General features: G+C 37.0%; 1 protein-coding gene across 1 annotated transcript in view; it reads right to left on the reverse strand.

Moving 5' to 3' along the window:
- Positions 1-17482, reverse strand: part of dspa (desmoplakin a) — a 28804-nt gene extending 11322 nt beyond the window's left edge. The window contains exons 1-13 of the mRNA XM_061979535.2: positions 17126-17482; positions 14689-14773; positions 14410-14528; positions 13527-13674; positions 7823-7948; positions 7649-7708; positions 7401-7568; positions 7219-7323; positions 3991-4086; positions 3788-3913; positions 3458-3616; positions 3211-3365; positions 28-154 (exon numbers count right to left, since the gene is read on the reverse strand). Of these exons, the coding sequence (XP_061835519.1) occupies positions 28-154; positions 3211-3365; positions 3458-3616; positions 3788-3913; positions 3991-4086; positions 7219-7323; positions 7401-7568; positions 7649-7708; positions 7823-7948; positions 13527-13674; positions 14410-14528; positions 14689-14773; positions 17126-17391 (1740 nt within the window). The 5' untranslated portion in view covers positions 17392-17482. The remainder of the gene's footprint in view (positions 1-27; positions 155-3210; positions 3366-3457; positions 3617-3787; positions 3914-3990; positions 4087-7218; positions 7324-7400; positions 7569-7648; positions 7709-7822; positions 7949-13526; positions 13675-14409; positions 14529-14688; positions 14774-17125) is intronic.
- Positions 17483-23564: the final 6082 nt, after the last annotated feature.

Genomic DNA, 23564 nt, shown 5'->3' on the forward strand with positions numbered 1-23564 from the left:
GTTGCATATTTCAAAGTCATACGTTACCATAGACAAGGTGAGAGAGTTGATGTAGTTCATGTCTTTCAGGCAGTACTGCCATGAGATGAGACTCTTGATGTTGATGTAGAGCTGATTCCAGATCGCCAAGATAGCTTCATAATACTTCTCATTCCTGTAGAGTAGCACAAGTCGCGATAGATGAGACACTTCATAAGCTTGAAGCATAAGAACAGAATAATTAATTCACTTGTGCATTGACAGTTTTGCTGACAAAACACAAGGGGTGTCCAGCCTGGTCCACCAAGTTAAAACACCCTCAAAAAAAGGATATGATATGGATATGATAGACATGATAATCTACTTCAGGGGTGTCAAACGTATTTTTATTGAGGGCCACATCACAATTATGGCTGTCCTCACAGGGGCCACATTTAACAGTGAATATATATGAACACAACGTGTGATGTTTGTAGGAGTGTTCTCATGCGTACTTGCTATGGTAATGTAATGAAGATAGGGTCACTAGCAATAGCTATTATACTAACACATTAACAAGTGTCTGTGTTAGTATTATTAACTTACAATGGTATTGTGTTTGTAATGTTTCAGTTTTGTACATTCACCAAAATGAAATTGAGTCTGTTTAGCTGATCAGAGAGCTAGCTTCCACAGCTAATGGGTCCATGACGATGACTTCTGTTTTGTTTGATCCACCGTTTCACTGCCGTGTTACATACACCGATTGGAAAGAATTAGGTTATACTGTATAACTAAATATTTACAAAATCTTTCTGTGTAATTAAATCATTTCACAACTTCTATATCTGCAGCTAACTGTCCGGTGCGGCTAATATATGGAAATATTTATTTATTTTTTCTAAAATTTGGTGGGTGCGCTCTATACTCCGGAAAATGCTGTAAGTCCTGTCTTAAATTTATTTTATATACCCTAGACTTTAATTAAACCCCTTTTTAGACCAGTTGACCTGCCGCTCTTCCTTTCTGTTCTGTCCCCCCTGCTCCTGCATGAAAAGGATACCAAGTGGACACGGATAATCTCTGGGGAGGTACCAGTCTGGAAGAGGCCCTCACTGTGCCAAGTTGTAAACCGGTGGAGACTACTCTTCTATGCATCAGTTGGTGACGTCTCACGACTTGTCCACACAAAAGAAGACTCTCTTTGGCTTCCTGATAGACAGGACTTCATTATCATGAAGGTAATACTTAAATATCTGCACCCACTCGGCATCCATTGCAGCCGGTCAACCAGGTGGGGGGTCCCCACATCTGCGGCCCCTTCCAATGTGCCAGTCTTTTCTTTTGTCAAGCTCTAAACATTTTTAAAACTGTAAATATTGTACTTATTACCAGCAAAGCAGCGTTCATCAAAGCTACACGCTACAAAGAGAGAAAATGGACTGCAAATGCAGGCTAGTAAAATCAACCAGAATGTAAAAGGGTGTCTTCCATTTTAGGAGGGCTTCCAAAATAAAACCTTGCACTTCATAAACATAATAATTTGATTAATGGTTTGCTGTTTGTTTTTTTGTTTGTTTGTTTGTTTGAATAACCATGTTTCTTCCAGGGTAAATTAATTTATCAGTACTCGTATTTAATTGACATCGTTTTTAAAATTTTATAAACGTTGTGTTTTGTTCTGGCTAACTTGACAGTGCACAGCTTTGGGAAAGATAGGTAGAAAAGTTTCGTAGGGTTCCAGTACTGGCACAAAAATATGTTCACTTTTATTGAGTTCCGTTCATGTAAAGATGGAGTTTGTTAATGTCTCTTTTGTGACACAAATGTTTTGCACTTTTCCTTTGTGGTTTCTGTTGAAACAGTAATTTAGCCTGTGCTGAAAAGTTTTGATTACAATAGAGTATGTACTTTAATGTTTATTTAATATAAGTAATATTGTTTCACTGCCTATAATTTGATTTAAGTGTTTCCCCCCCCTTATTTTGTACAAGGTAGCGAAAGTTAAAAGGAATGTTAAAATGTTAAAAAGCCGGTTTGTGTTTATTATTATAAACAATTAAACTGAGCATTTTTTCTCTCCCTATTTGTTTGGTGGAAAGATGAACATTAATTTGAGATCAATAGAGCGGATTCTGATTCTAATTCCGACAATTCTATTTTTAGTGTTGATGTAGCAAGCTACTTTTGCCGTGTAGCTTGAAGTGTAGCCTGCTACAGTTCTCGGGAGATAGCTCCCTCGTTAGCTGAGCTACATTTAATCGAGAGGAACTCGTACTTTAGTTTTCTACATTTTTCAAGTGGCTTGCCCATCACTACGTATTACACACCAGCTGTTTGATTGTAACGAGCATCTTAGTTGGAGTTTTGATTACCAAATTTGGATGTGTAAAATCGCTAATGCTAACCTTTAGCATATCCATTGTAAATCCAATGTAAATTAGCATCGAGCTAGAGCATTTTGAAAAGTGGAGCCTTACTGTACTTTTGTGCTTTGATGGCATAGACAATTGTAACATTACCTAAAGGCAATCCATCTCAGTCCGCTCTGAGTGTTTGTGTTAAGTGCTTCAGCCGGTGCCGGTTTGCAATCGCACAAGATGTCACATGCAACAAAGTTTTTGAAATATGGAATTGTTTGATTTTACGTGAATCGGTACTGTGAGAATGATATATTTTTAATCCATATTCCTGTTTAAATCAGCTAGTATTTTCCCATGTAGTGTGTCTTCTCGTGACCTCCTTGGTTTTATCTTATGTCCACTAGTAAACTCTTTGTTTTGTCTTAAGGGCTCCTGTTTGTCGGCTCACAGAGCCGTTTTGGCCAGTATCTTATCTGTTTTGAAGAAGCAGCCACGCTCCTTTCTGGGCGAGAGGGGCTGTTTTCGCTCTACATAAGCTGACTGTTTTTGTTTGGGGTTAGACCTCGCTTGCTGATGCTATGGTTGCATTGTAAGGGCTGGTCTCCTGAAGCTATAGTAAAACTTGGTAATGTACCATTTTGTCTCCGGTGTCCTTTTTACTCAACATATATGTCATCCAAAATAATTTTGGATTGACCAGTGTGTTTTATTCCCTGAGAGGACACGGGCAACAGTACCCGGTAGTACCGACGAACTTTGGTCAGTACCTATAAAAGTACCGAATTTGGTACCTATCCCTAGTTGTTATACATAATGTTCAATTTAAATGACGGTATTGGACACAATATGTAGAATGGTAAGGCAACAATAACTGAAACATTCTTCTTACTTGTTGGCAAGCTCGATGCTGAGGGGGTTTGGTGGGGGTATCAGCAAACACACTGAGGGAATCATCATGTCCAGTCCTCCTGGCCCGGTCACAAGCCACTTGCTGCGCTGCGTGTTGTCCTTCAGTATGCCCTCGTTGCCTTTCAAAATCCCTTTCTGTAACACAGCATGAAGCCCTTAGAAGGCAGTCACTTGAAATATTATACACTAAAGTGCTTGTGTGGGGTAAAGCACTCAACAGAACCCACCTGGTCCTGCTTGAAGTCACACAAGGCCTCCACCATGATAGGATTGTTCACTGCTGTGGGTTCCTCTGGGTTGCGGGGCTTCAGTCGAACAATAGTCTTGGACTTGTTAACCAGACTTTGGACTTGTCTTTTATTGTCCATGATTCGTTCTTTCTCTTTCTAAAACACAAATACAGTCCAATTAATCGTTTTTTTCCCTGAATGCAAAAACACCACACCTTGCAAAACTGGTCGAACCAGACAAGCAGACATGTGAACTGTGTACAAAATCTTTCAAGCATCAAATTTGTCCTAAATCCGCAAGGGAATTCCATATTAGCGTAACAATACCTCCAGGAGTTTCAGGAGCTCTAGCAGATTTTCCATCGGGGTGTTCTTGTTGCAGGTGAACTTGGTCCGGATGCTCTCGTGGTCCTTTTTCAGCTTTTCGTTGGTCTCGTTGGCCTCCTTAAAAAACTGCACAGAAAATTGAAGATTTGATTAAACTATAAACCATATGGGTTGCTTTTCCAGAAGCAGGAGAGGAAAATTACTTGGCTGTAGGCCGCATTCTCCTTCAAATGAACGTGAATACACTTGGTGATCTGGAGAAGCCAACTCCACTGCGTCTGTAAGGTGTCCATGTAGGCCTGAGGACATAGACATACACATGAATATAGCAGCAGATTGTCCCAGCAGGATAGTGGTTATGTGCGCTAAATGCTCAGAAAATGACAACACCATTTTGAAACTAAACCACAAATATAATACAATATATTACAATTAAAAGAAACAAATATAATTAGATTAATGCATTATTATTATTATTATTATTATATTATACTGTATATTATTGTATACTTTTTTTTTTTAATTACAGTAAATTTGTCTTTAATTTTAAAAATTATTAATTTTTTATTTACAATAATACTTCATTAATATTACAAACTACTAAACCAAACAGACAACAAATATACAATACCCTTGAGAAATATAAATAAAACACAGATAAAATACAATCTATTACAATAAAAACAATAAACATAATTATATGGATGCCTTTTAGAAAAGCTTACAGATCACATTAATCTATAAATCGTGTAATATTTTTAACACATTTTTGTCACTTTTATTTGTTTTGTATGTCTTTTAATATGTAGCACTTTAATATTTGTTGTCAAATTAAAAGTGCATTATAAATAAAAGTTTTTGTTATTATTATTATTATATTATATTCTTAGTATACTGTATTTTTCAAATCTAACAAATAAAATTGTCTTTTAAAACTTTTTAAACATCAAACTATTAAGCCCAATGACAAAAATAGACAGTGATTCAGACCAAAGGTGGAAATAGGACTTGAATAATGTCATCTGTTAAAGTTAAAGTACCAATGATTGTCACACACACACTAGGTGTGGCGAGAGTATTCTCTGCATTTGACCCATCACCCTTGATCACCCCCTGGGAGGTGAGGGGAGCAGTGAGCAGCAGCAGTGGCCGCACCCGGGAATCATTTATGGTGCTTTAACCCCCAATTCCAACCCTTGATGCTGAGTGCCAAGCAGGGAGGTAATGGGTCCCATTTTTATAGTCTTTGGTATGACTCGTAAATATTGACTTAAGTACACATCTAAAAAAGTATCAGTAAAAAAAAAGCAGGTGTACTATTTGAGTGGCTACTGTTGCTATACAGAATTGGTGCCAAAGTAAAAGCCCGGTTATAAAACATTGTTGCACTGCCACACAGAACAGAGAAAAGACAGGGAGAACCGGAAGACAAGAAATTACTCCAAAAGCAGACTTATAACTTGGGGGTGTTACGATCTGATATTGATATCTGTCAGCAAAAAACAGATATCAGATGATATATGCTTTCATTTAAAATGTCCAATTTAAGCTCCGATCCAAGCAGTCGTGCAGCGTGTTTACTTATGTAAAGCTGGACAGCCATTTAAGATTTAAATGTCCTCCAATAAGCATACCAGGTTGGTCTTTTATTGTATCTTAGTGGAGTAATTTACAAAAGGTTAACATGATAAGCTTTTACTGTTGGCTATTGTTACACAATAGCTAAGTACATAATAGCAAACATGCTGGACATATTTTAACAATATTGCCATTTAAAACACGACATTTGCCAATATAAACAATTATCTACTTTTAGTTGCATATTAAAGTTTGAATCATTCAACTTTCTGAGTCATGAACTTAATGTAATGAACTATTGTGACCACTAGGTGCGGCCAAAAACAAATTACTAATCCACTTCAACAACATACAGTGCATCCGGAAAGTACTCACATCGCTTCACTTTTGCCACATTTTGTTAAAATACAGCCTTACTCCAAAATGGAATCAATCATTTTTCCCCTCAACATTCTACACACAATACCCCTTAAGGATTATGTGACCTTTTTTTTTTTTTTCAAAAAATCTTAAAAAATGAAAATATTACATGTACCTAGGTATTCACAGGCTTTGCGCAATACTTTGTTGATGCACCTTTGGCAGCAATTACAGCCTCAGGTCTTTTTGAATACGATGCCACAAGCTTGACACACCTATCTTTGCGCATTTTTACCCATTACCCTATACAGAACCTATGAAGCTCTATCAAGTTGGATGGGAAGTTTTGTTTTTCATCCAGAATGTTTCTGTACATTGCTGCATTCATCTTAATCTAGTCACAGAGGTGACCAAAAACCCGATGGTCACTCTATCAGATCTACAACATTCCTCTGTGGAGAGAGGAGAACCTTCCAGAAGGACAACCATCTCTGCAGCAAACCACCGATCAGGCCCATATAGTATAGAGGCCAGATGGAAGCCATTTCTTAGTAAAAAGTTTGCCAAAATGCACGTGAAACACTCTCAGACCATGAGAAACTAAATATTCTGGTCTGATGAGACAATCATTGAACTCTTTGGCGTGAATGCCAGGTGTCATGTTCAGAGGAAACCAGGCGCCGCTAATCACCAGGCCAATACCATCCCTACAGTGAAGCATGGTGGTGGCAGCACCATGCTATGGGGATGTTTTTCAGTGGCAGAACAGGAAAAGTGGTCAGAATAGAGGGAAAGATAAATGCAGCAATGTACAGAGACACCCTGGATGAAAACCAACGCTTCCCATCCAATCTGATGAAGCCTGAGGGGTGCTGCAAAGAGGAATGGGCGAAACCGCCCAAGATAGGTGTGCCAAACTTGTTGCATCGTATTCAAAAAGACTTGAGGCTGTAATTTCTGCCAAAGTTGCGTCAACAAAGTATTGAGCAAAGGCTGTGAATACTTATGTACATGTGATTTTTTGTTTTTTTTGTTTTTTGTAAATGTTTTGAAAAAATTTTTTTTCACATAGTCATTATGGGGTATTGTGTGTAGACTTTTGAGGACAAAAATGAATGTATTCCATTATGGAATAAGGCTGTAACATAACTACATTTGGTAAAAGTGAAGCGATGTGAATACATTCCGGATACACTAATACCAACCATTGTTCTCTGGCTAATGTCACTTGATCATACCTTTTCTAACTTTCCACACTACAAAATATTTAAAGTATGTACTATGATTTGTGTTGATATCGTATAAAAAATAATATAGGGATCGGCCAATACTCGAGGCTCCAATATCGGTATTGTATCATAGTGAAGAAGTTGTATTGGAAAGTAAAGTAATACAATTACCACGCCCTGCAATAAACAAATTATCTTTTTTCACAACAGCACCACCTGCTGGATTCGACAGGCATGTATTTCCCCACTGATAGGAAAACCTACTTCAATCTTATCCGAGGCTGCATGGTTGTTACTCAGGAGACCGTCAGATTTCACCTTGAGCTTGTTCAGCTCTTTCTCCTTCTCCTCCAGGTCTTTCATCAGCCTCTGTGCAAAAAGAAAAAGAAGGTAAAGCACCCAAATGAAATGCGAAACTGAGAAGGAAGAGAAGAGTTCCGTCGTACAGAGTAGCTCTCTTGCTTCTTGGGGATATACTGATCGATGTTTTTGTCTCCCCAGTCAAAGACCAGCTCCTCCTCCTCTCTCTCGTTCACCCACATGATAGCGCGGGAGATCTCCTCGATGATGCTCTGCAGATCACGCAGCTGACTCACGCGGTTGTGGGACATTTTCTGAGAAGGGCACACAGCAGGTGAGTATTTGTTACAAAAAAAGGAGCTCTTTTTAGTTTAAAAAATGGCATCGGTCCTACCTGCAGACTGTCCCATTCTTGGTCCAAGATGTGCATGCTGGACTTATCGCCCCTCATGCCCTGATGAAAAGGATATATTGTATTGGTTTTTAAAATGCCTTCGAATCAATACCTCAATGAACCTCAAAACATTCACAAAAAAATGTTACAGAGACGAGGCTAGAGGATACGTACCAGATCGTCCCTGGCACGGTCTACTTCCTGGCTTCTTTGAATCGAGCTGTGGAATTTGTTGTGGCTCAGGATTTGTTTTTCGATGGTGGCCGAGTCATCCCCCCATGGAGCCGTCTCGATCATGCGCTACAAGTACAGGAATACCGTTGTGTTAGTAAGAAGTTCCTCAAAAAATAAGAAACACTCACTAGATGATGTTTATTGGCATCATCTACTGTATATAACAAATGTATATACAGTACAGGCCAAAAGTTTGGACAAATCTTCTCATTTCAATGTGTTTTCTTTATCTTTATGACTATTTACATTGTAGATTGTCACTGAAGGCATCAAAACTATGACACCTGTGAAGTGAAAACCCTTTCAGGTGACTACCTCTTGAAGCTCATCGAGAGAATGCCAAGAGTGTGCAAAAAAGTAATCAGAGCAAAGGGTGGCTACTTTGAAGAAATTAGAAGATAAAACATGTTTTCAGTTATTTCACCTTTTTTTGTTAAGTACATAACTCCACATGAGTTAATTCATAGTTTTGATGTCTTCAGTGACAATCTACAATGTAAATAGTCATGAAAATAAAGAAAAACCCATTGAATGAGGAGGTGTGTCCAAAGTTTTGGACTGTACTATTTATGATAATTAAATTAAAAATGTCTTTACAAAAACAGTCATGATTGAATTAATCAGAAAAGACAATACTGACCCCTATTTTTCCCGTAGAAAAAAAGTCTGAATAAGATTTATAGTTTAGATCATGATAGGGCGCTTCATATGAAATTTTACAGTAAACAAATTTCCAGCCTCTTTCTGCTCTGTCACTGACAAGAATATGATGGCAAATTTCCCGAGACTGTCGCCCAACTTGAAAGGCAGTCATACCAGGTTTGATCCCCGTCTGTAGTAGTGTTAGAAATGTTTGCAAATTTATGTTGTAATTATCTCAATTAATTTTGTTTTGCACTAAAAACTAAAATTTTTGAATAATTTATTCACCACAAATTAGTTTTAGTACAAAACCTTAAATTTAATTCAAGTTTGATTAAAAAAAACATAATAATTGCTTCACATTTGGGCTGCAACAACTAATCGATTAAATCGATTCAAATCGATTATAAAAAATAGTTGCCGATTAATTTAGTCATCGATTCGTTGGATCTATGCTATGTGCATGCGCAGAGACTAATTTTATTTTTATTTTTTTTATTTTATTTTTTTTAATAAACCTTTATTTATAAACTGCAACATTTACAAACAGCTGAGAAACAATAATCAAAATAAGTATGGTGCCAGTATGCTGTTTTTTTTTCAATAAAATACTGGATAGGATAGAAATGTAGTTTGTCTCTTGTATCCGATTATTAATCGATTAATCGAAGTAATAATCGACAGATTAATCAAGTATCAAATGAATCGTTAGTTGCAGCCCTACTTCACATAAACAAAAAAGTGGGGAAAAAAATCTAATAAAATGTTGCTTAGGGTCCCAATTTGTCCAGTGGCCCCCCTGGCTGAGATTTATACATGCAAACTAACAGGTGGCGCCAAACGATTTCCCCCCAGGTTGCTTCCTGTGAGTCACACACGGCAGTGGACTTGGAGACATGCGGCCGGGTCACAGACACACGCTTATCTCTATGATATATTTTTAACTATTTCAACGTACCAGTTATTTCACTGACATGGACATATTTAGACATTTTTTGTCTTTGAAGTGGTGTTGAACACATGAGGTCATCTTATATTCAGGTCAATATCCTAATGTTATCGCAGCTGCACCACAGTGAGTGTGTTTGTATTATCTTCTGCAAACTACAACCACAACAATATACATATAAATTGTAACTATTACAATTGCATTATAATAATTTTGTATGTGTTTTCATTGTGAAGTATTTCTATCTCTGTATTATTATTATTTTTTCTTAATTATTTTTTATTTTGTTTTGTTTTTAACATCGTAACTACCACTACCACTACTATTAGGCAGGTTTATTTATACAGCAGAATTCGTACACAAGGCAATTCAAAATGCTTTACAGAAAATTAATAGAAGGCTAAAAATAATGTAATAATACTAACAATATTCATTAATAATAATAATAATAATGATCATAATAATATTTTTCCAACAGTGAGTGAGCTATATTTACTTCAGGGGTGTCAAACTCATTTTAGCTCAGGGGCCGCATGGAAGAAAATCTGTGCACCCGCGGGCCGGACTATTAGTGAAGTGTATTATATTTATATAGCGCTTTTTCTCAAGTGACTCAAAGCGCTTTACATTGTGAAACCCAATATCTAAGTTACATTTTTTTAAACTAGTGTGGGTGGCACCGGGAGCAGGTGGGTAAAGTGTCTTGCCCAAGGACACAACGGCAGTGACTAGGATGGCTTCTGCCATCCTAGTCATCCTAGTCTATTAAAATCATGGCATTAAAACTAAAAGACAACTTCAGATTGTTTTCTTTGTCTTAAAAAATAGAACAAACGCATTCTGAAAATATTACAATAAAAATATAGAAAAAAATACCGGCAGCGGTAAAGTTTAGATCCATGAAGGAAAGAAGAAAGTGAATAAATGTTTATAACTGAATACATTTACATATGCATAAAAATGTGCTTTCTTTTGTGTTATTTTTTTTTTAATGAATTAAGTAATGTTTATGACAACCTTTTTCCAAAACACAATATAGAATGTGAGATATAACAGGACATTTATCATTTGTTTTCAAAACGCTTACAAAAAAGTGGGACCCCAAAAATGTACTGTGGGACACCATTTTTATGATTTGTTGGGGTCCCTGGGAACCCATTTTGAAAATTCCTAGCGCCAACACTGATGGAGTATTGGTGCGTGCAAAACAGCAGCAGGCAGCTATGGCCTGTGGGCCGGTTCTAATACTAATCAAATATCACCCCGGGGGCCATAGATCATTCATTCGTGGGCCGGATCTGGCCCACGGACCTTGACTTTGACACATAGGATTTACTTTATAAAGTGTTATTAATAGAGGACTATATTCCAAACTAAACCTACACAGACTAAGATATGCTATTCCCCTCTATGTCCTGTAGGTGTCACCCTATCATCGTCTAAACTCTAAAGCCAAGCAGGAAACTATTCCAACTATGCCGCTCTTTGTTCAGCCATGCTCTTTTGATAAGAACAACCTCTGCCTGTCCCTGCACTTTACTCCCATTTTTTTCTTCACTCTCTCTTCTCTTTGGAGCTTTTGTTCGCACGCCACACCCTTCTTCCACGCTTATTCGGCTGAGGCCACACATGACGGCGCCTTTCACCAGTCTCACTGATGTGCGGCGATGGCAAAATGCACTCATTCGGATGGATCAGGTGCCATGTTAGCATTAGTAAATAGAATTTCAACTCCAGCACGTAAGCGCTGAGGGTTTTGATGACCGAGTGTAGGGAGGAAGAGGCCAAAAGGGCGTTTTCCCATAAGCATGTCAGAGCCCCCCTTCCCACATCTTCTTACTAAGTGGTGCAGTGTCACATTTCACACTCCTTCACTGTTCTTTGGCCTCCCCTACACACTCTTCCCTCTCAACCGATCTACTTTTTTTCCCCTTTCATTGTCATTGTTTCATTTGCCGGCCTTTCTCACTGGCGGATCAAGTTTTGGCAGTGAGCCAAGATGGTTTCAGTTAACAGAAGGTCAGAAGAAGTGATAGGGTGAGCGTGCACCCTCCTCCACCTCTACCTCCGCCTCCTATACCCGCACAATTATTCTCACAGCGTGAGCAAGTTAAACACTGCTATCAACATGTTGCAACAGCGCCATGCAAAAATAACACACGCCCTGATTAGTCTGTGGTGATTTACTGCATACTTTACTTCATAAGGCATTAAAAGATGTAATATGCATGCCAGGCCAGTAGATGGCGATGTCATTTTGTAAAGAAGCTTTGGTCCTCTCAGGTCTTTTCTGAAATCATTTTCTGTTTGGGTTTCCTCACTTGGACAGAGTAGCAACATCGTAAACGTAGCTGCTAAGGCTGCTGAAAAAAATCGATTTACACCCAAATTGCGATTTCTATTTATTCCGATTCTAAATCCTTGCCCTTATGTGGGATCTGAACCGAGTATGTTGTTGTGGCTTGTGCAGCCCTTTGAGACACTTGTGATTTAGGGCTATATAAATAAACATTGATTGATAAATACATTTATCATTTTCAAAAATCCATTTAAAAAAATAATTCTTTTTTTTGTTTTGTTTTTCAAGAATACATTTTCTTAAAAGACGTTTATTAAGCGTGCTTACTGGCTGTGTTTACAAGTCCTACGTCAAAAATCAAGACAAGCTTTTGTAACCTGCAACCTTTTTTGAAAAAAGTTTTTTTTTATAATGCTGAACTGCAAATATCATATTTTCCAGACTATAAGCCACTGCTTTTCCCGATGCTTTAAACCCTGCGGCTAATAAAGCGGTGCGGCTAATGCATAGATTTTTCTTCGCTAACGGCTATAATCTTTTGTGTTCAACAAATAGTTTTCGTAAAATACAGACAGATTGCTATTGTTTGTGCTATAATGCCAACTTTTGGACAAGTTTGCTCACCGCAGGTGCTGCTGATTGAAAATGTACTTCCTGCTTCCTGTTTCACGCCTTGAACCGGAAGTATACCCCCTTTCGTCTACTATACGTCTATAGCGTTTCTGCTCTAAAGGATTCTTCATTCATCACTCCAAGCAAGGTTTGTAAGTGTTACAATATAACTAACATAATTCATACTTACTCAACTGTCCCAAGTGTAATGTCTGTACGAGTGTTTTATGCATATTTTTCTGTGTTAGTGTTATCAACTTACAATGGCATTATTTTTGTAATATTTCAATTTCGTAAATTCACCGAAAGTTAATTGTGGTGTTATTGAGTCTTTTTAACTGATTGTACAGCTTGCTTCAACATTTAGTGAATCCAGCTGTTTTACTGCCTTGTGACAATAACCATTTGGAAACAATTAACAAATAAACATTAACAAAATATTTCGTACTGGTATGCGGCTCATGGTCGACTTAAATACCAGTGCACTTTATAGCCCGGAAATTATGGTAATATAACACAAGAATCGATTTAAATCGAGAATCGATTCCGGATCGAACAGTGCACAACTCATGCATGCCTACTAGAGATGGGCTTATTGTCTTTGAATAATCCTATTTTTGACGGTATCAGGCAACCTCTGAATGCCAGTGTCACATTGAGTATGAATATGGCAAAATTACACTTGAACTAACCTTAGCTAATGTTGTTGTGCTTCTATAGACAGCAAACTAGGTGAGACTGACTCAACAGTGCCTCTGCTGGTTGCACTCCGTTTTGCCTCATTTAATTGGCATGTTACAATACATCTAAAACAATTAATACTTACTAAACTTTATCGTTTAATCGTTTTCAAATGTTTTCATGTTCCGAAACTTCAATGTGATGTAAACAAACATCCGAAACAACGCTTGTCCTACTCACTGTTGCGTAAACCCATGGTTTAAACACTGCCTCTATCTAGTGGTACTCGAGATATAAAGAAAATATGTTCATATTAGAGACATAAATGTGAAATAAATGAATGAATACTAATGTATCAACATTATATTTGCTGAAATGTTATAACATTTCCAGCAGTACTGGAAAATAATATATTTCTAGATGGTGCATTTAATCTGGTAATGCCTCCGAAAGCGTCTCACCTTCTGCTGGGCAATCCAGGCCATGGCGTCGTGGAAGAATTTCCCTCCCTCCGTGGAGCTCAGACTGCCTTGGGTCGTCCGTCTAATGGTCATGGTCCCCATCAGTCGCTGCTGGAGGCCGGCATACATGTGCTGCAGCTGGTCCACGCTGTATCGGGATTAAACGTGAGCGATGCTATGTCGAATTACTATATAAATACAGTACAGGCCAAAAGTTTGGACATACCTTCTCATTCAATGCGTTTTCTTTATTTTCATGACTATTTACATTGTAGATTGTCACTGAAGGCAACAAAACTATGAAAGTGTGTACCGTAACATGTGGAGTTACGTATGTACTTAACAAAAAAAGGTGAAATAACTGAAAAATGTTTTATTTTCTAGTGTCTTCAAAACTAGAATACTGATTTGCACACTCTTGTAATTCTCTCGATGAGCTTCAAGCACACATGTGAAGTGAAAACCATTTTAGGTGACTACCTCTTGAAGCTCATCAAGAGAATGCCAAGAGTGTGCAAAGCAGTAATCAGAGCAAAGGGTGGCTGTTTTGAAGAAACTAGAAAATAAAACATGTTTTCAGTTATTTCACCTTTTTTTGTTAAGTACATAACTCCACATGTGTTCATTCATAGTTTTGATGCCTTCAGTGACAATGTACAATGTAAATAGTCATGAAAATAAAGAAAACGCATAGAAAGAGAGGGTGTGTCCAAACTTTTGACCTGTACTGTATATCCTTCTGAGAACCAGTGTCTTCTGCAGTGGACATTTGTTTTTTGTACTTTTTTTTCCCTGAAACTCTGACAAAAGACCATAAATAAATGTCCACTGAAGAGGACGGTGGTTTTCAGGAGGATGTGTCCTGTTAGGCTCTTTGGCTAACCTTTTGAAGACGTCGTTATTTATGCGCATCTGCTGGAGTTCCATGCCGTACATCTTCAACTGCTCGATGTGGTCGGCCGCCATCATCATCAGCTTTTCCGCCTCCATAGGTTGACCGCCCTGAGGCCATAGCAGCATTGAACGCGCCTTAACTCTTTGGATTGTTTTGCACTTGTCCCGCCGCCATCATCATATTGGTATGTCAACAAGTCGTTTTTATCAAGCAAAGATGTGTTTGTTTCTATCACTGGGTGGTCAGTGCGGATGAGCGTGAACTTACACTTTGCATGATCATCTTGGCTCTGTGGAGGTAGTCTTGACACTGGGCTGTCAGCTGCATGACTTTGTGCTGAATGGTCTGCACACTATGTGAGAAAGCAATAAATATTTCCATCTTGTCAGTTCATTAAAATAGCCCCGGAGGCAAGAGCCAGCTTTTTTTTTTGTATTGGAGACAGGTTGTGTTTGCCTGGCAGACTGTACTACGTAATGTCATGGAAAACAGGCTACAGCAGATAAGAAATTATCTTGAGAAACAAAAGTACAGTACATGACATTTGCGGCGCCCCCGCACATACATGCATGTAATATAGACTATATTTGTTAGCGAAAGTGTCTACAGATAACCTCAAATGATCAACAACCACACTTAAAAAAAGTCTGCACGCTCGTTAATCATATTTGAAGCTGCCCTTTTCATCTTATTGGTGGTTATATTGCCATAGCTAAATACTCATTTGACTGCGCCATTTTTGGAAAAATTACTTTCACCATCCAAATTCTATGAATGCACATACTTTGTTATTTTTGTTATATTTGTATTATTATGTTACATATATTTTATGTTATCTAAAACTGCAACTGTGCATGCATGTTGCTGATGCGCATCAGTAAATCGGGCAGTGATAAGACAAATGCGTGATTTAGCCATGTTTTTCAGTCAGGATTGATATAACAGAGAAGTGTTTGTGCAGTCCAAACTTTTTTTTTTTTCCACCGAGGGTCACATACTAATAGATTAAACAATGCAAGGTGGGGGTGGATGTACATTTTGTACATTTTAAAGACGCTAAAAGCAATTCAACGTACGTCAGTACATGCTAAGCCACATTAGAAAACACTTGGCTTTCCAAGTACCACCTTAATGGCCAACATTAAAATACAGTAGCGTACTACGCCTAAATATTCATTAAAAACAAGGCAGAGGTTTTATTTAACAAGCATTTTTAATATTTTCGGCCACTGTCACGTGACACAATGTTTGAACAGTAACACTATATACACACACACATATACAGTGTATATATATATATATATATATATATATATATATATATATATATATATATATATATATATATATATATATATATACATATATATATATACATAATATATATGTATATATATGTACATAATTATATATATACACACACATACATATTTGTGTATGTATATACATATATATACATATATACATGCATATATATGTATGTACATATATACATGCATATATATGTATGTACATATATATATGTATGTATATATATGCATACATATATATACATATATACACACATAGATATATACACATATATATATATATATATATATATATATATATATATATATATATATATATATATATATATATATATATATATATATATATATATATATTACACACATTTATTTCAAATGAATTGTATTTTTACTGATCTTTTCTCCTTTTATTTATAAAACACATATATACAAAGAACAAGATTAATTACACTTTTGAAATTGGAATAATCATGATTCATCACAGGTTATTACTCACTTGCATCATTTAAATTACCTTAAAAAAAACATTTGGACACACAAATTAACACATATATTTAAAAAAAACACAACATTGTTATTTAAGTTTTTCAAAAGTAAATAGTTGTTAGTGTTATAAATAGTATTCCTTATTATTAATGATTTCATTTAATTTTCAGAACGTGTCGAGGGCCAATAAAAAAAAGTATTTGAGGTCTGAAAATGGCCCCCGGGCTGCACTTTGGACACACCTGCCTTAGGGTGTGTACACAATTTTTCAGCGATGCAGGCTATCTGTAATGTGCACTGAGCTGTGTGAGAACGTTCAAGTCAATCCTACTTACATGTTTTTTTTAAATAAGTGTTTTTATTTATAAATATACAATAGCACCTGTAACACAGTATGGTGCATGTTTTAGTGTACACCAGTTCTTACTAAATACTGTGTCAAGGCCATAAAAATACATACCTTTGCACTTTTGAACTTGACTTAATACACGTTATCTCAGCTCATTCGATTAATCGGTTTTGATAATCGGGTGATTATATGCGGAATGCAACTCATGCCGTGGTTTGTACAGATAAATAAAGGTCATCATTTCATTTGTTTCACTTTGGGGGGAATGACAGAAAATAAATAAATTCTGTAATTAGGACGCAATACAAGCTAATGTTAAAAGTGAAATAAAGTAAGGTTTGTGGGAGAGAGATCGTGATAAGAGCGTACTAAGGGACTAGGGAGGGGCGGATAACAAACATTTCCTCTGTTATGGTCAAATTCTGTAATCGGATTAGCATTTATATGGACATTTTTTTACGTAATTTCTGTCATTATTGCCCGACAACAACAATATAGCGTTTAAAATGGCGGTCTGGAGCAACAGGTGGTTGTGGAATGAAAAGGTAAAAAGACTTACTTAACGACACCTCCTCCTCCTCCTCCTCCTCCTCCTCCTCCTCCCATGCTAACTTGCATTTTCTGCCCGCCGCCGCCGTGCATGGAGGAGCGGGAGAAGGTGGAGGTGTAGGCGTAGCCGCCGTCCCCGGTCTGGTATTCCCCCGTCGGGAAGCCATTGCCTCCCACGAACACGCTGTCGTTCCGCAGGCTCGCAGACAAGTCCGGCCGGGAATTACTCCGCTGGCCCATGGAGGCCAGCCTGGAAGTGGAGCCGAACATGCTCATCTCAGCCCGGGTTCGAACAGGAAAGCAGCAGCCAGTTAGTTCCCCCTCTGTGCCCCTCTCGGCTCTCGGCTCCCGGCTCTTGGTGCGCACACTTCGCTCTGCTGTGGTTAGGCGGAAGCTGCTCGCTTTTGGATCTGAGTGGAAACCACACCTTTGACTGCGTGAGTGCGTGAACCAAACACTCCCCTCTCACCCTCTCCCTTCTCTGCGCTCACACAACGATAATAACTTCACAACTTTAATAGTTGGACCAAAATGTTTGCAACACAAACAAATCGAACACGTTTTGGGGAGATTCTGACTTGTTATGATTAAAACACATGACTAAAAAACCACAATAGTTGGAGCAAAAATGTTTGCAACACAAACGATTGGTACTGGTTTGGGGAAGTGTTGACAAGCTGGGGGGCTGCATATGAATATTAACATGTTAATAACTTTAATAACCGTAGGAAAAACACATTACATGTGCAGGTGACGACGTTAAGCAACTTCTGGCCTCTGTAACTGAGGAGATGATCAAGTTAAAAACTTGGTTTAATACCAACAAATTGTCTCTCAATTTAAAGAAGACCAAAATCATGCTCTTTAGCAATCGCAAAAGTGAAATACCCATCGGGATTGTTATCGATGATACACCAATAGAATATGTTCAACAAAATTCATTCTTAGGAGTGGTAATAGATGAAAATATATCATGGAAGCCTCATATAAATTACCTGAGGACAAAAGTTGCTAAATGTGTTGGAATGATGAGGAGATCATGTCATTTATTGAACACCAATGCTCTGCTTTTATTGTATCATTCATTTATTATGTCATATCTAAACTATTGTGTTGAAGTCTGGGGAAATTGTTATAAATCCCATCTACAGCCTTTAGTCACTCTGCAGAAAAAGGGGCATAGACATGGCTCCATTTATGATTAATAACACATTACTTACGCGTTAATAACATAAAAGGTTAATAACTTAAAAACTATAATAGACAAAAACAGTTGCGGCACAAATGAAGCACAAACAAAAGGGACACGTTTGGGGAGATTTTGACATATTTGGTGGGTTGGGGGGGGGGGTTCTAGTTATGATTAATAACACATTACTTACACGTTTATAACATAAAACGTTTATAACTTAAAAACAATAATAGACAAAAGCAGTTGCGGCACAAACGAAGCACAAACAAATGGGACACGTTTGGGGGGATTTGAACATATTTGGTGGGGTGGGGGGGGGTCTAGTTATGATTAATAACACATTACTTACGCGTTAACAACATAAAACGTTTATAACTTAAAAACAATAATAGACAAAAACAGTTGCGGCACAAACGAAGCACAAACAAATGGGACAAGTTTGGGGAGATTTTGACATATTTGGTGGGGTGGGTTGGGGGGGGTCTAGTTATGATTAATAACACATCACTTACACGTTAATAACCTAAAACATTAATAACTTAAAAACTATAATAGACAAAAACAGTTGCGGCACAAACGAAGCACAAACAAATGGGACACGTTCGGGGAGATTTTGACATATTTGGTGGGGTGGGGGGGGGGGGGGGTCTAGTTATGATTGATAACACATTGCTTACACATTAATAACATAAACTGTTAAGGGTTAATAACTTAAAAATTATATAATAGACAAAAACAGTTGCGGCACAAACGAAGCACAAACAAATGGGACACGTTCGGGGAGATTTTGACATATTTGGTGGGGTGGGGAGGGGGGCGGGGTCTAGTTATGATTGATAACACATTGCTTACACATTAATAACATAAACTGTAAAGGGTTAATAACTTAAAAATTATATAATAGACAAAAACAGTTGCGGCACAAACGAAGCACAAACAAATGGGACACGTTCGGGGAGATTTTGACATATTTGGTGGGGTGGGGAGGGGGGCGGGGTCTAGTTATGATTGATAACACATTGCTTACACATTAATAACATAAACTGTTAAGGGTTAATAACTTAAAAATTATATAATAGACAAAAACAGTTGCGGCACAAACGAAGCACAAACAAATAGGACAAATTTGGGGAGATTTTGACATATTTGGTGGGGTGGGGGGGGTGGTCTAGTTATGACTAATAACACATTACTTACACATTAATAACAGAAACTGTAAAAGGTAATAACTTAAAAACTATAATAGACAAAAACAGTTGCAGCACAAACGAAGCACAAACAAATGGGACAAGTTTGGGGAGATTTTGACATATTTGGTGGGGAGGGGGTCTAGTTATGATTAATAACACATTACTTACACGTTAATAACATAAAACGTTTATAACTTAAAAACTATAATAGACAAAAACATCTGCGGCACAAATGAAGCACAAACAAATGGGACAAGTTTGGGGAGATTTTGACATATTTGGTGGGGTGGGTTGGGGGGGTCTAGTTATGATTAATAACACATCACTTACACGTTAATAACCTAAAACATTAATAACTTAAAAACTATAATAGACAAAAACAGTTGCGGCACAAACGAAGCACAAACAAATGGGACACGTTCGGGGAGATTTTGACATATTTGGTGGGGTGGGGAGGGGGGCGGGGTCTAGTTATGATTGATAACACATTGCTTACACATTAATAACATAAACTGTAAAGGGTTAATAACTTAAAAATTATATAATAGACAAAAACAGTTGCGGCACAAACGAAGCACAAACAAATAGGACAAGTTTGGGGAGATTTTGACATATTTGGTGGGGTGGGGGGGTGGTCTAGTTATGACTAATAACACATTACTTACACATTAATAACAGAAACTGTAAAAGGTAATAACTTAAAAACTATAATAGACAAAAACAGTTGCAGCACAAACGAAGCACAAACAAATGGGACAAGTTTGGGGAGATTTTGACATATTTGGTGGGGAGGGGGTCTAGTTATGATTAATAACACATTACTTACACGTTAATAACATAAAACGTTTATAACTTAAAAACTATAATAGACAAAAACAGTTGCGGCACAAACGAAGCACAAACAAATGGGACAAGTTTGGGGAGATTTTGACATATTTGGTGGGGTGGGTTGGGGGGGTCTAGTTATGATTAATAACACATTACTTACACGTTAATAACATAAAACGTTTATAACTTAAAAACTAATAGACAAAAACAGTTGCGGCACAAATGAAGCACAAACAAAAGGGACACGTTTGGGGAGATTTTGACATATTTGGTGGGTTGGGGGGGGGGGGGGGTTCTAGTTATGATTAATAACACATTACTTACACGTTTATAACATAAAACGTTTATAACTTAAAAACAATAATAGACAAAAGCAGTTGCGGCACAAACGAAGCACAAACAAATGGGACAAGTTTGGGGAGATTTTGACATATTTGGTGGGGTGGGTTGGGGGGGTCTAGTTATGATTAATAACACATCACTTACACGTTAATAACCTAAAACATTAATAATTTAAAAACTATAATAGACAAAAACAGTTGCGGCACAAACGAAGCACAAACAAATGGGACACGTTTGGGGAGATTTTGACATATTTGGTGGGGTGGGGAGGAGGGCGGGGTCTAGTTATGATTGATAACACATTGCTTACACATTAATAACATAAACTGTTAAGGGTTAATAACTTAAAAATTATATAATAGACAAAAACAGTTGCGGCACAAACGAAGCACAAACAAATAGGACAAGTTTGGGGAGATTTTGACATATTTGGTGGGGTGGGGGGGTGGTCTAGTTATGACTAATAACACATTACTTACACATTAATAACAGAAACTGTAAAAGGTAATAACTTAAAAACTATAATAGACAAAAACAGTTGCAGCACAAACGAAGCACAAACAAATGGGACAAGTTTGGGGAGATTTTGACATATTTGGTGGGGAGGGGGTCTAGTTATGATTAATAACACATCACTTACACGTTAATAACCTAAAACGTTAATAACTTAAAACTATAATAGACAAAAACAGTTGCAGCACAAACAAATGGAACAAGTTTGGGGAGATTTTGACATATTTGGTGGGGTGGGGCGGGGGGGGGGGGGGTGTAGTTATGATTAATGACATTACTTACACGTTAATAACATAAACTGTAAAAGGTTAATAACTTAAAAACTATAATAGACAAAAACAGTTGCAGCACAAACAAATGGGACAAGTTTGGGGAGTATTTGACTTATTTGGTGGGGTGGGGGGGGGGGTCTAGTTATGATTAATAACACATTACTTACACATTAATAACATAAAATGTTAATAACTTAAAAACTATAATAGACAAAAACAGTTGCGGCACAAACGAAGCACAAACAAATGGGACACGTTTGGGGAGATTTTGACATATTTGGTGGGGGGGGTTCTAGTTGTGATTAATAACACATTGCTTACGCATTAATAACAGAAACTGTAAAAGGTAATAACTTAAAAACTATAATAGACAAAAACAGTTGCGGCACAAACGAAGCACAAACAAATGGGACAAGTTTGGGGAGATTTTGACATATTTGGTGGGGTGGGGGGGTCTAGTTATGATTAATAACACATTACTTACACGTTAATAACATAAAATGTTTATAACTTAAAAACTATAATAGACAAAAACATTTGCGGCACAAATGAAGCACAAACAAATGGGACACGTTTGGAGAGATTTTGACATATTTGGTGGGGTGGGTTGGGGGGGGGGGTCTAGTTATGATTAATAACACATCACTTACACGTTAATAACCTAAAACGTTAATAACTTAAAAACTATAATAGACAAAAACAGTTGCAGCACAAACGAAGCACAAACAAATGGGACAAGTTTGGGGAGATTTTGACATATTTGGTGTGGTGGGGTGGTCCAGTTATGATTAATAACACATTACTTACACATTAATAACAAACTGTAAACGGTTAGTAACTTAAAAACTATAATAGACAAAAACAGTTGCAGCACAAGCAAAGCACAAACAAATGAGAAAAGTTTGGGGAGATTTTGACATATTTGGTGAGGTGGGGGGGTCTAGTTATGATTAATAACACATTACCGACACGTTAAAAACAAACTGTAAAATGTTAATAACTTAAAAACTAGTTGGACAAAAATATTTGCAGCACAAAACATAGCACAAACAAATGGGACACGTTTGGGGAGATTCTGACATAGTTGGTGTGGTGGGGGAGGGGTTTGTCTAGTTATGATTAATAGCACATTAATATACATGCTAATAACATTAAACCATAACACGCTTATAACTTCAAAACTATAATAGTTTGGACCAAAATGTTTGCAGCACAAACGTAGCACAAACAAATGGGACACGTTTGGGGAGATTCTGACATAGTTGGTGTGGCAAGGGAGGGTGGTCTAGTTAATGATTAGTAATACATTACTATACATGTTATTAACATTAAACAATAACACATTGATAACTTAAAAACTATAATAGTTGAAAGTCAAATACAAAGAGATGGAGTAGACATTGAAAGAGTAAATGAAAACACATTTTGGGGAGTATTAATAGATTAGGAAATTACCTGTAAATCTCATATAAAGAATATACAACAAAAAGTAGCAAGATATATTTCTATAATGAATAAAGCAAAACATGTTCTGGCCCAAAAAAATCACTTCATATTCTCTACTGCTTGCTAATGTTACCATATCTGAGTTATTGTGCAGAAATATGGGGAAAAACTACAAATGTGCACTTAATTCACTAACGGTGTGACAAAAAAGATCAATTAGAATAATAATAATGTTGAATATAGAGAACATACATACCTTTATTTATTGAATCAAAAATATTGAAATTCAACGACTCGGTTTGCAAACAGCTAAAATTATGCACAAAGCAAACTATAACCTGCTAGCCAAGAATATACAACACTTCTTCTCAACAAAAAAGGGAAATATAAGCTAGGAGGAAAATGTAATTTGAAACATTTGAATGCACTACAACATTTAAAACCTTTAGCATATCAGTATGTGGAATTAAATGATGGAATGGATTAAGGATGTCAAACAATGTACTGATATGAACCACTTTAAGAAACTGTTCAAACTACAAGTGTTTACAAGTACTGGGATGAATTATGAGAAATGTGTTAAACTTATCGAAAATAAGATATTATTCATCTCATTAAGTGAATCATAACTGACTTAACTTAACTTAAGAACTGTTGTATTGAAAA

Source organism: Nerophis lumbriciformis, linkage group LG19, assembly GCF_033978685.3.
Source record: "Nerophis lumbriciformis linkage group LG19, RoL_Nlum_v2.1, whole genome shotgun sequence".
NCBI classification, from domain to species: Eukaryota; Metazoa; Chordata; class Actinopteri; order Syngnathiformes; family Syngnathidae; genus Nerophis; species Nerophis lumbriciformis.